This window comes from Chiloscyllium plagiosum, chromosome 26, assembly GCF_004010195.1.
Source record: "Chiloscyllium plagiosum isolate BGI_BamShark_2017 chromosome 26, ASM401019v2, whole genome shotgun sequence".
Lineage (NCBI taxonomy): Eukaryota > Metazoa > Chordata > Chondrichthyes > Orectolobiformes > Hemiscylliidae > Chiloscyllium > Chiloscyllium plagiosum.
The window spans coordinates 27,502,225-27,519,762 of record NC_057735.1 but is presented as its reverse complement, the minus strand read 5'-3'; the positions used below and the strand labels follow the sequence as shown (position 1 = coordinate 27,519,762).

General features: G+C 41.2%; 1 protein-coding gene across 1 annotated transcript in view; it reads right to left on the bottom strand.

Moving 5' to 3' along the window:
- The window catches only part of LOC122563208 (arginyl aminopeptidase (aminopeptidase B)), a 37,223-nt gene extending 22,646 nt beyond the window's left edge, over positions 1-14,577 (bottom strand). The window contains exons 1-3 of the mRNA XM_043716769.1: positions 14,163-14,577; positions 6,564-6,704; positions 4,942-5,093 (exon numbers count right to left, since the gene is read on the bottom strand). Of these exons, the coding sequence (XP_043572704.1) occupies positions 4,942-5,093; positions 6,564-6,704; positions 14,163-14,546 (677 nt within the window). The 5' untranslated portion in view covers positions 14,547-14,577. The remainder of the gene's footprint in view (positions 1-4,941; positions 5,094-6,563; positions 6,705-14,162) is intronic.
- Between the last annotated feature and the right edge of the window lie 2,961 nt (positions 14,578-17,538).

Here is a 17,538-nt window from a genome sequence, read left to right as displayed (position 1 = left end):
TTAATAACGTACGCTTAAAGAGGTGGAGTCATACAGCACCAATCCGACTCTTCAGTCCAACTTATCCATGCTGAGCAGGTTCCCAAACTAAACTAGTCCCATTTGTCTGCATTTGGCCCATATCCTTCTAAACCTTTCCTATTTATGTAACTGCCCAAACGTCTTTTAAATGTTATAACTGTACCTGTATCTAGCAACTTTGGAAAAATGATATGGTCCAATTCATAAAATCGTTTCTTTCATAGTGATTACAGGAAGTGTTGTCCAAAAACAAATCAATTTGTTTTACTTACATTTGGTGGTGCTTTAGTAAAGGACCCTGGGATGAAGGGGCTGTCCTATGATGAGAAGCTGTGTAAATTAGATCAATATTCTCTAGAGTTGAGAAGAGTGAGAAGTGATCTCATTGAAAATGTACAATATACCGAAGGAGCTTGATGGGGTAGGTGCTGAAGGGGCAGTCTTAAAATAAGGGATTGATCATTTGGGACTAAGAAGAGAAATTACTTCACTCAAAAGGTTTGTGTATCTGTTGAATTCTGTATCTCAGAGGCTGGTGGATGCAGTATCACTGAATACATTTAAGACTGAGATAGACTGAGAGACAGTCTCAGGGAATCAAAAAGGTGAGGGGATCAGGTGGGGTTGAAACCTAAGATTAGCCATAATCATGTTAAATGCTGGAGCAGGTTGATCAGGCTGTGGACTATTCCTGTTTCAGTTTCTAGTGTTATGTTGTTATTCCACAAAATTCATTCATCCCCTGATATGCTCACAAGATCTGGCACATGGACAGGCCTTAAAATTGCTAAATGATCACCCATAAGTATTGAAATTTCACTCTATTGGATCCTTTCAGCTCACCACTGGAACATCTGGCACATCACTGGATCAAGCTAGTGAAAGATTCCCCATATCTACAAATACATATTTCCTATCTTCCTCATGAAAACTAGGAGAGGATGCCAAACATTGGACAAGTGTATGGCTCCTGCAAAGTGCAGAATCTCAGTAATGGCAAATACTTGACCACTGGCATAATAAAATCCTGCAACACGTAAAATTACAAGATTCACTAGACCAATGCAGATGTTGCACAATTACCAAGGTACATACAACATAGAATAATAAAGCGCAAAACAGGCCCTTTGGCCCTCGATGTTGCGCCGACCTGTGAACTAATCTAATCCCAACCCCCACACTATCTCATCATCATCCATATCTCATCCAAGGACTGTTTAAATGCCCCTAATGTGGATAAGTTAACTACATTGGCAGGCAGGGCATTCAAGCCCTTACCACTCAGAGTAAAGAACCTGGCTCTGACATCTGTCTTAAATCTACTAACCCGCAATTTGCAACTACGCCTCCTTGTACAATCTGACGTCATCATCCTAGGAAAAAAAGACTCTCAATGTCCACCCTATCTAATCCTCTGATCATCTTGTAGGTCTCTATTAAATCCCCTCTTAGCTTTCTTCTCTCCAATGAAACAGACCCAAGTGGCTCAGCCTTTCCTTATAAGGCCTTCGTTCCTGACCAGGCAACATCCTGGTAAATCTCCTCTGCACCTTTTCCAATGCTTCCACATCCTTCCTGTAATAGGGCAACCAGAACTGTACACAATATTCCAAGTGAGCCCTGACTAGCGTTTTGTACAGTTGCAGCATGACATCATGATTCCGGAACTCAATTCCTCTACCAATAAAATCTAACACACCGAATGCCTTCTTAACAGCACCATCAACCTGGGTGGCAACTTTCAGGAATTTATGTACATGGACACCAAGATCCCTCTGCACATCCACACGACTAAGAATCTTTCCAACAACCCAGTGTTCTGCCTTTCTGTTATTCTTTCCAAAGTGAATCACCTCACATTTATCTGCATTCAACTCCATTTGCCACCTTTCAGCCCAATTCTGCAGTTTACTAAGTCCCCTTGCAACATTCTTCCACACTGTCCACTACTCCACTGACTTTAGTGTCACCTGCAAACTTACTAACCCATCCACCTATGCCTGTGTCTAAGTCATTTATACAAATGACAAACATCAGAGGTCCCAAAACAGATCCTTGTGGCACACAACTAGTAAGTGGATTCCAGGCTGAATATTTTCCATCAACCACCACTTGCTGCCTTCTTTCAGAAAGCCAGTTTCTAATCCAAACTGCTAAATCACCCTCAATCCCATGCCTCAGTATTTTCTCCAATAGCCTACCATGTGGAATCTTACCAAAGGCTTTACTGAAGCCCCATGTATACCATGTTAACTGCCCTACCCTCATCCACATGCTTGGTCATCTTCTCAAAAAACTCAAATGAGGTTTGTGAGACACTACCTGCCCTTGATGAAACCAAGTTGACCATCTCCAATCAAATTGTTGCTCACTAGATTATAATAAATCCCATCTCTTATAATGCTTTCCTAAACTTTCCCTACAGACATAAGGTAGAATATTATGTATAAACTATAGTTCTTTATATTGACAACCCTCTTCTTACCACGCTGCTCCCTTAAATCCTCAGTCTTGTCACTTCAATCTATATTAATTCTTTCAGATTCCTGCCACTTGTAGATAACATTAATGCATCCCTTTTGACAATAGAAGCAATTATAATAAACCAAATGATATAACCATAAGTTCCACAGAAATTGACAGCAGTTTATCAATCTATTCAACATCCTTTTCTCATTGTACCCTTTTCTATTGCTGGCCTCTAATCAGAATGTAAAGATTGTTAAAAGTCTGATCTCATGCTCTAAAAGCCTGTTTTGTATGATATACAAATTCAACACTTCAGTGTTGAAATGGTGGCATCTCACTGTATTATGGGCATGATGCTTGATTAAAACGGAACACACACTCCCATTTAAACAACCTTAATAGTCTTCCTTAGTCTAGAAGAGCACACCCAATGACCTGACATGAGACACTACATTCACTCAAATAACCAATTCTAAAAGGTGGAGGTTTCTCCTAAGCCCAAAGCAAAGTAAAAATGCTGCATCCCTTTAAGAACTGCATTCCTCATTTCCCACATACCTGTTACCATAGCAGTCAGTGCACATGCAAAATGTAGAAACAGAATATTTTAATTAAATGGTATTGCCAAATAACACCTGCAGTCCTATAATAAGCCTCATGTTTCATTACATTTGAATCCTTTTATAGAATCAGTGGGCCTCATCACATGACATAACAGGAAACAAATACAATCAGAATTCACTTTATTGGTCATAGGTACAAAAAAAGACGACTGGACTAAAGGAATACTGCAAGGAATTTTTTTTAGGACATAATTTTGAAAAACAAAAACTGCTTAGTCTTTTCGCATTCCTCATTGACAGTGAAAAGCTATGAATTTACCCCTTCATCATTATTAATTACTTCTTGTAATAAATGTGATATCCTGTTCAGCAAAAGGAAAAGAACTTTCATTTTGACACTGACAGAAATTAAGTTGTATGTTAACTGTTACATACTGGCAAAAAGAAAACAAAGTGATTTCTCTGCACTTTTAAACTCCATTGCGAGTGCTACAGAATCATACAATCCTGACAGTGCAGAAAGAGGCTATTCAGTCCATCGAGTCTGTACTAACCTTCCAAACAGCACCCCACGCAGATCCAATCGTCTCCATAACCCCGCATGGGATTTTTAAACCATGGCTAACCTACCTAACTAGCATACCCCTGAATATTTTAGGGCAATTTATTTTTAACATGGTCAATCCACCTATCCTGCACATCTTTGGCCTATGGAGCACCCAGAGGTCTCCATGCCAACATTTATCCAATGCTACAATTGAACCTGGTTGCCTGGCACTGTGAGGCAGCAGTACTAAACACTGTGCTACCGTGCCAAAGAGAAGTTTGAAAAGTTTTGGTGACAAGGAATCACTTTTGATGATCTGTCATGAAATGCACATTTCTGGGTCATTTCAAATGGGTGGAAATTTTTGACTTGAAGTTATTTGAAACTTTAGTTTCTGTTTACTTCCTATCTACTTTTGCAGACCATTCCATTTGGACAAAATCAAAGTGATCCAGTATTTCAACATTCAACGAAGTCTATGCATGTAATACATAGGACAAAGTCATATTTACAATATAACATGGCTTGGCTAGATTACGTTCATGCATCAGTTAACATGACCCCACATGCCAGCAAACAAATGGCAATAAAGCAGAATAGTAACATTTGTTATGTCAATAAAATGTTCAACTATTACAGATAAACATAGGAAACAGGTTTTTAAAGTTTTTGTAGAAATGTTATGTTCTGTACTCATGTAGCTTTGAGCCAAGCTCCAGACGTCTTCACTCCCATACAGTGAAACCAGCTTTCTCTCCTCGCTCCCACACCCCCTTTTATCTCTGTTTCGTCTCCCTTGCCCCAACCCCTGCTTCCCCCAACTCACTTACTCATGCCCTCTGTACTCCCATCCACCTCACTCAACCACTCCTCCATCTTCCCCACTATCTGTATTTCTCTAGGTTGCTCAGATGTGGGAGAGCTGGACTAGGCAGAAGTGGCTGTCACTTGCTAAGAGCAAGTAGCATTGTGATTGGCTGCTTTTAAAACATCTTGTCAAATTTAACTGACTTGTTTGGAGTAAGCTGCTTATGACAAATCGGGCATCTTCTTGGATTTTCAACCAGGCTGGGCAAAAAAAAGTCCAACATTAACAATTCCAATTTCTTTTACCCAGATTGTGCAGAAACTCACAAGGTTGTCTGATGTCAGGAGCACCTTACTTGAAGTGACCATTAGTGAATCTAACAAGTCACTTCTTGCTTTCAACATTAAATTCAGAAACAAGAGTTCAAATAGCAGATTTCTAATTTCCCAATGTTGGAATTCACCACTTGGTAAAAATGTCTCATCCTTGAAACTCTAGCCACTACAAAATAGCTAGACAGAGGATGAGCTCACCTTGGTCCAACATCAGCAGAGACAATGTCACCAACTGCTAAAGCAACAAGATATGAAGGAATTGGGTGTTGCATTTTGAAGTGGAATATGTTTTCCTCTTCATCGTGATCCCAGTTAGTTGCACTCATAACTGCTCTAAAGCCTTTAGGAACCTAAAAGATAAGTGACAGTGATATTAAACATTCACACATTGTCCAAGAGAAATATTTCTATTTCTTATCCAGAAATTACAAGACTAATAGATCATCAATTAGTCAGGCTAGATTCAGCTCACTTTTGTTGTGAATAGAAGGTATACTTCAGTAACTGGGCACACTGCCAGGCCGTTGGCAATGTTAGAATGTTACACTTCAGCAAGGAAACAACCAACATGTGGAAAGACTAGAGCATGGGATCTGGCATTTGTTAATAGTGTCTGGCCTCAATGCTGGTGTTGTAGTTTTTTTTACTGCCTTATACAGAAAGCGAAATTATGATTTTTTTGGATATATAAATATTGAATTAATCAATCCAATAAATAATCAAGCTGAATTAGTGTGTGTGCGCATGTGTCTTCCGAGCTTTTGAAATGGCGTGAGCTGAATATTCAGTCTGTGAAGACAACTGCAATTCTATTTGGTTTTTAAATTCCTGGATTCCAAACTGCAGTGCAGGCACAATCATATAAATTTGTTCGGCCCTGACAACATCATTCATGCGCTCTTTATCTGGTTGAATGTACAAAAGTCTTTTTCATTCCAACGTCACTGTGTCACTCCATCAAATTTATATATTGTGTAGCAATTGATGTATCTGAATATTTAACTACTATAACTATGGTTGGTTTATCATTTCCCATGGTCATCAGCTTAAAATCTGCTATACACAGGAAATCTTAAAGCAGACATTTTGAGTAGATTCTACCCTTCGCTGTCACGAAGCTTGTTTCAATAAATGGTATGGAATGGACAGCAATCAGTAAATATTCCAAATCATGGCATCATTGAAAGAAAAAAGATTACACCAATAACATGTTCAATGTATCCCTCATATCAGCAGTTTCTCAGTGTTAAAACAGTGAATTAAAAAAGAAAAAAAAATCAAAATTCCCAGTTGGAAACATGTAGTGGTTAGCACTGCTGCCTCACACTACCAGGGTCCCAGGTTCGATTCCAGCCTTGGGCAACTGTCCGTGTGGAGTTTGCACATTCTCCCAGTGTCGGCGTGGGTTTCCTCCGGGTGCTCCAGTTTCCTCCCACAGTCCAAAGATGTGCAGGTCAGATGAATTGGCCAGGCGAAACTGCCCGTAGTAGTAGGTGCATTAGTCAGAGGGAAATGAGACTGGATGGGTTACTCTTCAGAGGGTCGGTGTGGACTGGTTGGGCCGAAGGGCCTGTTTCCACACTGTAGGGTAATCTAATCTAAAAAAAACTCCTTGAATCATTAATCACTTGTTTTAAGAGGTCAAATTGTATCACTCTAGAGTAAGATTACTCAATGTTTTCATTTTGAAATTCACACACAGGCCTTCAGAGTAATATCAAATTATTTGAGAATTCTGTCTGGGTATCTTTCTGCAGTTTTCAACCCTCTTTATCTGAGCTTAGTTAAATTTAGAGGAAAAGTTAATATGTAGGTCTTACCTTAATGGAGGCGGAATAAGAACTCTTAACTGCAGGGGTATCAAAACAAGGGAAGAAGGACCTGTTCAAGACAGCCTGGCCTTGAGTGAAGAGGTATGGCTTGACTTTTCCTGCTGTCTGTTCTGGGTCCAGCCAAACAACCTAACAAAAATAATGCAATAACAAGCTGTATTCATACAGAAACAGAGCATTTTACCTGCACAGCAGCAGAGTATGTGCTCTTCCTGGCTGGGGTATGGAAGAAGGGGAAAAAAGACCTATTCAGCACAGGAAAGCCAGACTTTATAGAAAAGCTTTCTCTTTGTTGGCAGTCTGTACTGGATGAAGCCAGGAAATCTGGAGTGGCAAAATGCAAAGAAATAAGTTAACTTGTAAATTAGAAAAATACTGCCAAAATACTGTGGAATATAGACTTCAGCTTTTAGCAATATTGTTCATGGCAATTTGAGTATAGCTATAGTTAAAACGACTGTATACTGGCTACATTTCAAGAAGTATGTAAAGTACTTTGGGACAATCCAATTTGTGAAAGGTGTTGTCAAAATACAATTAGTCCTCTTCCTTTTTAAAATTTCCACTGCTTTTTTTACTAATTGGTTACATTTGGACCTACTGTAATGTAGGAATTTCCTACTCCAATCAACATCTGCCAAGTTTCAATAATCAACGATCAATCAATTGGTCACCAATAACACCCAGAGTGATCAATGTTAACTTCAAGGCTTGAACTATTAAATACAACTATTCAAACTGGTCTTTTAAAAAAATGTCTTCAGTTCATCCCACTCACCTTCACTAATAAATAATGAGGGGTTGGTAAGCTCAGATGGCTAGATGGCAGAATAAAGCCAGTAGTGCGTGTTCAATCCCTGTACTGTCAGTTGTAGTTAACAGAGGGCTACTTCCTCACCTCAGCCAACATGTAGAGCAGTTACTCTCCAAGCTGTGCATAAGTTATATGTCTCTAATGAAGAGAGATGCCTATAGTCCTTTCAATAAGGCAATGTCATACCTTAAAAAAGTTCAGTTCCTCTTTAATTTCAGAAACAGCTGACAAAACAAAAATTCTTAACTATGATCATAATTGCCTTAGAAAAGCTGTCAGATCAGCAATGAGAAACTCTCCCCCCCCCCCATTTAATAGTGTGATCAGTAACTGCATAAAAGTTTAACATCAAACCAGGAAAACCTGTTCTCTTGTGCCCTCTGCTAGCTTCTAAGCAGCTGCCAGTACAGAATAATGCAAAGATGCATATCTTATTGGCAGAAGTCAGAAATAGGAAGGGTGCGGAAACAATGTTGGTGCTGTACTACAGGCCTTCCAACAGTGAATGTGAGATAAAGGTGCAAGTATGTAAACAGATCATGGAAAGATGTAGGAGCAACAGGGTGGTAGTGATGGGAGATTTTAATTTTCCTAACATTGACTGGGATTCACTTAGTGTTAGAAGTCTAGATGGAGCAGAACTTATAACGAGCATCCAGGAAGGTTTTCTAGAGTAGTATGTAAATAGTTGAACTCAGGAAGAAGCCATACTGGACCTGGTGTTGGATAATGAGCCCAGTCAGGTGGTTGAAGTTTCAGTAGGGAATTACTTTGGGAATAGTGACATAATTCCATAAGTTTTAGAATACTCATGGACAAAGATGAGAGTGGTCCTAAAGGAAGAGTGCTAAATTGGGGAAGGCTAACTGTACCAAAATTTGACACGAGCTGGAGAATGTAGATTGGGAGCAGCTGTTTGAAGGTAAATCCACATTCGACATATGGGAGGCTTTTAAAGAGAGGTTGATTAGAGTCCAGAAGAGGTATGCTCCTGTGAAAATGAGGGATTGAAATGGCAAGGTTAGGGAACTGTGGATGGCAGGTGAAATTGAGGGACTGGCTAAGAGGAAAAAGGATGAGTGTATAAGGTCTAGGCTGAAGACAGACAAAGCTTTGGAAGAATATCGGGAATGTAGGACCAATCTGAAACGAGGAAGAAAGATGGCTAAAAGGGGTCACGAGATATCTTTAGCAAATAGGATTAAGGAAATTCCCAAAGCCTTTTTCTCACATATAAGGAGCAAGAAGGTAACGAGAGAAAGGGTTGCCCACTCAAGGACAGAGGAGGAAAGTTATGCGTGGAGTCAGAGAAAACGGGTGAGATTCTTAACAAGTACTTTGCATCAGTATTCACAGAGAGGGACAGAACGGATGTTGAGGTTAGGGATAGCAGTTTGATTACTCTAGGTCAAGTCGGCATAAGGACGGAGGAAGTGTTGTGTATTCTAAAAGGCATTAAGATAGACAAGTCCCCAGGTCCGGATGGGATCTACCCAGGTTACTGAGGAAGCGAGAGGAGAAATTAGCTGGGTCTTTAACATATAGCTTTGCAGCATCCTTGTACATGGGTGAGGTCCCGGAGGACTGGAGAATTGCTGATGTTGTCCCCTTGTTAAAGGAGGGTAGCAGGGATACTCCAAGTAATTATAGACCAGTGAGCCCAACAACAGTGATAGGGAAGCTGCTGGATAAGATACTGAGGGATTAGATCTACTCCCATTTGGAAGAAAACAGGCTTATCAGTAATGGGAGCATGGTTTTGTACATGGAAGGTCATGTCTTACAAACCTAATAGCATTATTTGAGGAGGGGACAAAGTTGATTGATTGGGGAATGGCTGTAGATATCATATACATGGACTTTAGTAAGGCGTTTGATAAGTTTCCCCATGCTAGGCTGATGGAGAAGGTGAAGTCACATGGGGTCCAGGGTGTTCTAGCTAGATGGATAGATGGGCAACAGGAGAGAGAGAGTAGTAGTGGAAGGGAGTTTCTCAAAATGGAGAGCTGTGACCAGTGGTGTTACTGCTATTTGTGATATATTATATATGATTTGGAGGAAGGTATCGGTTGATGATAATCAAGTTTGCAGATGACACCAAGATTGGCGGAGTAGCAAATAGTGAAGAGGACTGTCAGAGAATACAGTAGAGTATAAATAGATTGGAGAGATGGGCAGAGAAAAGGCAGATGGAGCTCAATCCGGGCAAATGCGAGGTGATGCATTTTGGAAAATCAAATTCAAGTGGGAAATATACAGTAAACGAAAAAATCCTGGGGAAAATGGATGTACAGAGAGATCTGGGCATTCAGGTCCATTGTTCCCTGAAGGTGGCAACGCAGGTCAGTAAAGTGGTCAAGAAGGCATACGCATGCTTTCCTTCACTGGATGGGGTATTGAGTACAAGAGTTGGCAGGTCATGTTAAAGTTGGTTCAGCCGCATTTGGAATACTGTATACAGTTCTGGTCACCAAACTATCAAAAGGGTGTGGATGCTATGGAGAGGGTGCAGAGGAGGTTCACCAGGATGTTGTCTGGTATGGAGGACGTTAGCTATGAAGACAGATTGAATACATTAGAATTATTTTCATTAGAAAAATGGAGGTTGGGGGGGGGGGGGAACCTGATTGAGGTCTAGAAAATCATGAGGGGTATAGACAGGATGGATAGCAAGAAGCTTTTTCCCCCAGAGTGGGAGGGTTCAATTACGAGAGGTCACGAGTTCAAAGTGAGTGGGAAAAGTTTAGGGGAGATATTCGTGGAAAGTTCTTTATGCAGAAGGGGAGGAGGCCTGGAATGCATTGCCAGCAGAGGTGGGAGAAGCAGGAATGATAGCATCATTTAAGATGTATCTAGACAGATACATGAATGGGCAGGGAGCAGAGGGATACAGATCTTTAGAAAATAGGTGGCAGGCTGAGATAGAGGATCTGCATCGGCACAGACTTGGAGGGCCGAAGGGCATTTTCCTGTGCTGTAAGTTTCTTTGTTCTTTATATGCTAAATTAATTTAGCTGATTCTTACAAAACATCAGATTTCCAAACTTACCTATATTCAGACATGAAAAGCTTAATAAAAAGTCCCAAAGTTTTTGCCATTATGTTCCTAACATACAAATATTTAATAATTTCTGAAATTTCTCTCCCTGATATTATATTTAAAATAATTTGATTAATGCCCATAATAAAGTCACAACATAGAAATTCAGACAAACAATTTAACTTAGTAATCAATAGTGCAATTTCAGTACCAAAGTTTACTAAACTGGTTTCGAAGTTTACAGGGATAAGCAGCAAAAGAAGTGGGTGGCGCACATGTTCATGAAGTGCAGAAGTAAATATTGGAGAAGTGTAGTTGAACAGAAATTTGATATTTTCATTCACTACTTTTTAGGACTCTATGCAATCCTTCCTCCAGATCAACCTCTGTAGTGAAGCAGAGATCATGATAGAATAAAATTGCATTTGATCTGCGGAAGAGCAGATTTGTTGAATTGAGTGTTTCTTTTCTCATGCCATGTTTAAAGCTTTCATTTGTATCTGTATTTTCAACGCAAAACAATGTTTTTGGAACCATTTAGACTTCATACAACTATACGAAAATATGTTCATTTCAAACTTTTAACACAGTCACGGGGAAATTATCTTACTACATTTTTGACAACTATACAAGAAATTTAAAGGGAAAAATTACTCATTAGATAAATTTAACATAACAGGCATATTTCCTTTAAAATTAAAAAAACTACAATAATCAGAAAACATGCTGAGCTTTGTATCTGTGTTAGATGTTATAACAAATCTGATCTTAGATCCTGAGCTAGGCTTGGAAATATGAATTCTGAAAGTGGAATAAAAATTTTAATCTTTGAGAAGGATTGCAAAGATCCATTAAGTGATGTGGTTTCCGGACTCCAACCAAAGAATTTTTAAAATGAAACACATCAGTATCACATGCCGGGCACATGACAATAACAATTTTTAAAAACTGAAATTATCCAAACTACGATTACTCCAAATCAAAATAGTATTTGTTCAATTAATGCCACACAAAATAATTTTTAAAAACAGGCTTGATTTTCCAGGAATTACCATTATAGTCAGATTGCCACTCTACCCCTGTTATTTTAAGGCAAGAAAAGGTCTCTGCATTTCTAGTGACAGATTTTAATTGAATCCTATTGTGTCTCCATGGTGCAGGATAGTTGGCTTAGTAGTCACATCATTCTGATGCTACTCAGGGGACCCAAAAAGAATGATGTGTTCTGACAGCAATGCTTAAATTGAAAGTCTTACCAATCCAGTATGTAAAACAGCCAGTTCAAATTTGCAGTCATTGTCCTTTTTGCGTAAACTAGGCCAGTGGTTTGATAAGAATTGGTGAAAGAATCACTTGCTAACCATAATCTTAAATGTAATGTTGCAAACTCCTTGTTATGTACATTTCTAATTGCAAAATTAATCAGTGTTTTGCCAGGGCCATAATTCAGTCAACATTAAATATGGAAACATTCACCTGAAAGTTGTGGGGTTCAGTAGCTTACCCGCTGAATAAAACATTGCCACACCCTTAAGTATTTTTAATCAAACTACTCAGACATGCCAAGCGACATTTGCCCTTTCAGAATAAAGTTGTCTCAGTGGCTCTTGTTAGAAACACATGTGTAATCCAACAATACCCACGAGTCACCAAATAGCTGAGCTTTTCAGAATTTCCAGGCCCATCCATCTGTCCTGTTCAGTTTATTATCCTGCTTGAACTGGAATATCACCAAACTAGTGTACACTATTGCTGCCATCAGGACACTGCCCAACTCTAGGATGGCCAAAAGTTCAGACCTGACGAACAGTACTAGGCTTTTTCTCGTATTATTTCTTGGACCCTACAAAGAGCATTTTCAGAACCAAGTATCAGAGGCATTAATGTGTGTGTTTTGTTGCTCATTTCTGAGCAAATCAATTACATTTGATGAGTTACAGAATGACATCCTTTCGCACCCTTTTCTTTTCAGCAGCCTAGGTTACAAGGAAGAGAGAGGGGATAAAGGGAGAGAAAATAAAGCAAAGAAATTACTGATAAGCCAAGAAACAGTTAAATGCTAAATGGGTGCTAACAGGAAGTGAAATTAGTTGAAAGACAGTATCTGCTGACATTGGACCTGCGGTGCACCTGCCCATGGCTACAGTGACTTTCAACATCATTGAGTCATGCGCAATGTCTGCAGGTCACATGTGCAGAATGGAAGTGGAAGTGAAATGGGAATCAAATGGGGCTTAGCAGGGGTGGGAACAGAGAGAGAAAGAATAGGGGAAGGCAGAAAATGTAAAGTTTGTTCTCGTCATCCCCCCAATCCTAATGTCTTCCCCCTATCTTGATCTTTCCTACCCACCCGAATGGGGGATATTATGCATGTTTCCTGGTGAAAATATGAGTTGGCTGTGCTAAGAGCAAACTATACAGAACAGGACTTGGGGGCGGGTAATGAACACGGAGGAAGGTGTTCACATTGAAATTGTTAAACTCAACGATGAGTCCTGAAGGCTGTTAAGGTACCTAGGCAGAAGATACGATGCTCCTCTGGCTTGTGTTGAGCCTTGCTGTAGCAGGCCTGAGACAGAAATGTTGGTGAAGGAACACAGTGGTGTGTTGAAGTGGCAACTGGAAGCTCTTCCTCAACTCCCAAGACCTCCCCACACCCCCTTACTATACAATCACTGAAGGTGCAGTACTTGCCTGTTTACCTCCTCCCTTCTCATTATCGATGGCTCTAGACACACCTTCCAGGTGAAACAGTGATTTACCTGCACTTCACTCAATCAAGACTATTGTATTCACTCATAATATGGATTTCTATGATTGGGAGATGAAATGGTGAATGGATAACCACTTTGCAGAACTTCCAAGTGTGTCTACAAGAACGACCCCCAGCTTCCGGTTGCCTATCACTTCAACACACTGTGCTCCCAGGCCAACATTTCTGACTAGACCCTGCTGCAGTGCTCCAGCAAGGCCCAGAGCAAGCTGGAAGAACAGCATCACATTTTCCATCTTGGGACCTTCAAGTCTAAATATCCAGTTTGATAACATTATAGAGTCATAGAGATGTACAGCATGGAAACAGACCCTTCTTTATCATATCGTTACACACATCACAGGCCCTGTCATCACATGGGTTGCTTTCAGTTCAGCCAACCCACTGCCCCATACTTACGTTGTTTTCCTTCCTTGGCTTACTATCCATCCCTTTTGCTGTTCTCTTTCTTTCTGGGCTTCTATTTCCAACTATCCCATTCTCCACTCTCTTTCTCTCCATCCCCCTCCCCCTTCTGCAAATCTACCATTTTGTCCTACCTATCAATTCTAAAGAAGGATCACTGCACCCAAAATATTAATGCTGTTTTCTCTCTCCAGATTTTGCTAAAGCTGCTGAGTTTCTCCAGCAGCTGTTACTGCTGCAGATTTCCAGGGTTTTGTTTTGACAGCTCGGTGCGATATTTGCGGACAGAACGTAGGTTTTCCGCAAAGTGGTCGCCAGTCTGCGTTTCGTCTCCCCAAAGTACAGCAGACCCCACACTGTAAGGTCGTGAGCAGCGAATAAGCAGATTGCAATGAATAAAAGTGCAGCCAAGAGAAAAGGGTGATCTGCACGTTAACTCCCTCTAACCGCCTTCAATGCTCAGAGTATTCATTGCCAACAAAATTAGTGATCATTGCTTCAATGCTAAGGAAAACATACCATTTATTTCCAACCTAAAAGGGAGCAGGAACTCACCCCGGGTCCATCGGTGGCCGTGTAGTCAATGACCACTTGTAGCTGGTCACCACTTTGGCACGGGCGGGGTAAGGCGAGCACCAGGGTGCAGCCATAGCTGGTGAAGGGTTGGACCTTGTGGCACACGGGCTGGAGCGGGCCTTCTGGGTCACCGCAGCGCACCGACACCGACTGCACACTGACACTGGAGTGAGAGTCCAGGCAGAGCTCCTGACCCCCGCCCTCAGGCCGGACACAGCTCAGATCCAACACCTCCCGACCCTGCAGCTGCCTCCGCTCGAAATCCACCTGCAGCTCCAAGTGGAAATGCCGGACACGAAAGTATCGATAGCTGGAGGATGTGGCTGTGTCCGAGCTCCGATCCAGCACCTTCTCAGTCGCCATGATGCTCTCTGTGGCGAGAAGTGGCGAAGGCGAAGGCGCATGCGCTGACAGCAGCGGCACGCCCCCTTCCAGCGTAGCCCCGCCCCTCTATAGGCTCCCTCCCTGTCACTCTGGTCCCTCAGTGCAGGCTGCCTCCCTCACTGCTCTCCTCAAAGTCACTCTGCCTCCTCTCAGTGCACTCTTCTTCCCTCTCTGCCACTCTGGTCCCTCAGTGCAGGCTGCCTCGCTCACTGCTCTCCTCCCCATCACTCTGATCCATCTCAGTGCAGGCTGCCTCTCTCACTGCTCTCGCTCCCCATCACTCTGGTCCCTCTCGGTTTAGGCTGCCTCCCTCACTGCTCTCGCTCCCCATCACTCTGGTCCCTCTCGTTTTAGGCTGCCTCCCTCACTGCTCTCCTCCCTGTCACTCTGCCTCCTCTCAGTGCACTCTTCTTACCTCCCTGTCACTCTGGTCCCTCTCAGTGCAGGCTGCCTCCCTCACTGCTCTCTGCCCTGTCACTCTGGTCCCTCTCAGTGCAGGCTGCCTCCCTCACTGCTCTCCTCCCTCTCACTCTGGTCCCTTTCTTGATGCTGCCTGCCCTCTTATTGCCCAACTCACCACATGGCACAGAGTGGGTCATTAGGTGAGTTGCTGGCAAGTTAGCAAGGGCTTTTTTCTGAGCACTCAACTAGGTTAAGTTTTTTTAAATTTAATTCAGTGACATCAGGCTCTTGTATGAATTTAACTTTAGAGATGAAACCACCAAAAGGGAAAAATCAGTTCTTCTGGGCCAATGAAAAACCAGTATCCTATGACATTTGGGGCCCGTTGATAACATTGATCCTGACATCAGTAATACTGGTGATTGTTCCAGTAATTAGTCTTTGAGCCAGTATTAGACATTGTGCCACTGATACTGCTCAAGGTCAAAACAGAAACAAAAATTGTTGGAGAATCTCAGCAGGCATGGCTGTGGAGAATACAGAGTTTCTGAGTTCTATTCTGAAGCAGCATGACTGGCCTCAAAATGTTAACTCTGTTTTCTCCACACAGGTGCTGCCAGACCTGTATTTCTCCAGCAATATGAGTTTTGTTTCAAATTTCTACCATTGCTTTATTATGCTAGTCAAGGAGCCTGTCATGGTGCAACATGCTGGAAATGATCATTATGTTACCAGTCTGTATGCAGTAACTGTTACAGTCTCTGGTGCTAACCAGGGAGATTCCCCACGTTTGGCCAGTATCTAACAAACTAGATATAAAAGTCTGAATAGTGGCATTTTTGCTGCTGAGTGGACACAGGGCAACATCAATTGCAGCACTCAAAGAATTTAAAAATCATTCTAAAAAGAATGTAAATCAAATGCACAACCAATTTAAAAATAACAAATCACACTGTAAAAAGTATCGAAAGGAACTACAACAACTCCCACCCCAGCCCACCAAATAAACATGGCTTGCTAACTTGTCTTTCCTGGGTTCCTTCAAGTTCAATGTCTAAGGTATAACTGAAGTCCCAGGCTTGTTTCTTGCAGACTCCTTTGTCAGTCATCCATTTGGAGTATAGGTGGCGGCAAGTGAAGATGGGAAGAGGACAGAAATAATAAGTAGCAGTGCATGTAACAAAGTTAACTGTGGGACATTAGATATTAATCAATGATGCTGTCAAGAATGTGCAGGACAGCACAGAACTAAAAATTATAACTGTTTACAATACAGCTTACCTTTAACAGGTCTTAGCCTTAACAAGAGAAAATGCAGGCTTTGGTCAAGAGGACTGATGAGTGCACACTCTGTCATGGATTGATCTATAATGGAATATGGCTGAGTTCTGCACAGTAGCAGCCAGGGTCTCATCAAACATTGGGTTCGTCTTGGAGGCAAGAACATTTTTCTTTGGCACCACGTGATCTCCAGGCCATCCTGCAGTCAGACTTGTTGGGAAAAGGACATGTCAGTTTTCTGCCTCGGAAGTATGGAAATTATGCAAGAATGAATCTAGAGACTACATGAACATTGGCACCGGAAGGCCACAGAAAGAATCCTGTCTTCAATATCCCACCTATATCATACTGGAGGGGCATATCTCTGTTTATGTAATGCCTTAATTCTAAAATTCTCAACCTCATTTTCAAATTCATCTGTGTGTAATCTCTACTAGTTTCACATCTGTGATACTTGTGCTCTTTAAATTCTGATCTGTTGAACATCCCTGAGTTTGACTTTTGGAACATTGGTGGCCAATATTTCCTCTAAGCTGCAGTCACTCCAAAATTCCACACACGGTGATCGGCATTGTCATACTAGTTGTGACATTGACCTCTGAGGCCCACACAGCAGAAAAGAAAAATTATACAGAATGTCAACATTCAACTGCCTGAGCCGTACATTTAATTTTTCACCAGAATCTCTTTGCCCTTCTACCTAGCCTTTGTCCTTTAAGACACTCCTTAAAACATCTATTTCACCCATCTTTCGATTATCTGCTTTAATTTTGTTTTTCTTGTTTGTCTCGGTTTCATATCTTGCTTTCTAATGCCATTGTGAATGGGCTCAGGACATCAAGATGTTGTTATTATGTCAACTAGCTTGTGCTAGCTCAGAATGCATTTGAAGTTGTTTCTAAGAGCTTTCTGTGATTGAACTGACCAGAGAGCAGTAATGTGACATGATTCATTAATGATGTCAGAGTAAAGGCATCCTTAGGTAGGACAATATTATTGGATTTTATGTACAGTTTAAAAGGGAGAAGATTGAGGCTTACACAATATTTTAAACAAAAAGATTGGCAACTATATAGGCATGAAAACTGAGCTACTTGAAGTGAATTGCTATAGTGAGCTGAGGGATGCATCAACAGATGTAATGGTAGACATTTAAGGGGATACTTCAAGATACCCTGAATACATATATTCCTACTATAAAGAAAGGTTCTGAAGGGGGGATCTATCATCTATGGTTAACTAAAGTAGTTACGGAAAGCATCAAATTTAAGACAAAAGCATAGATCTG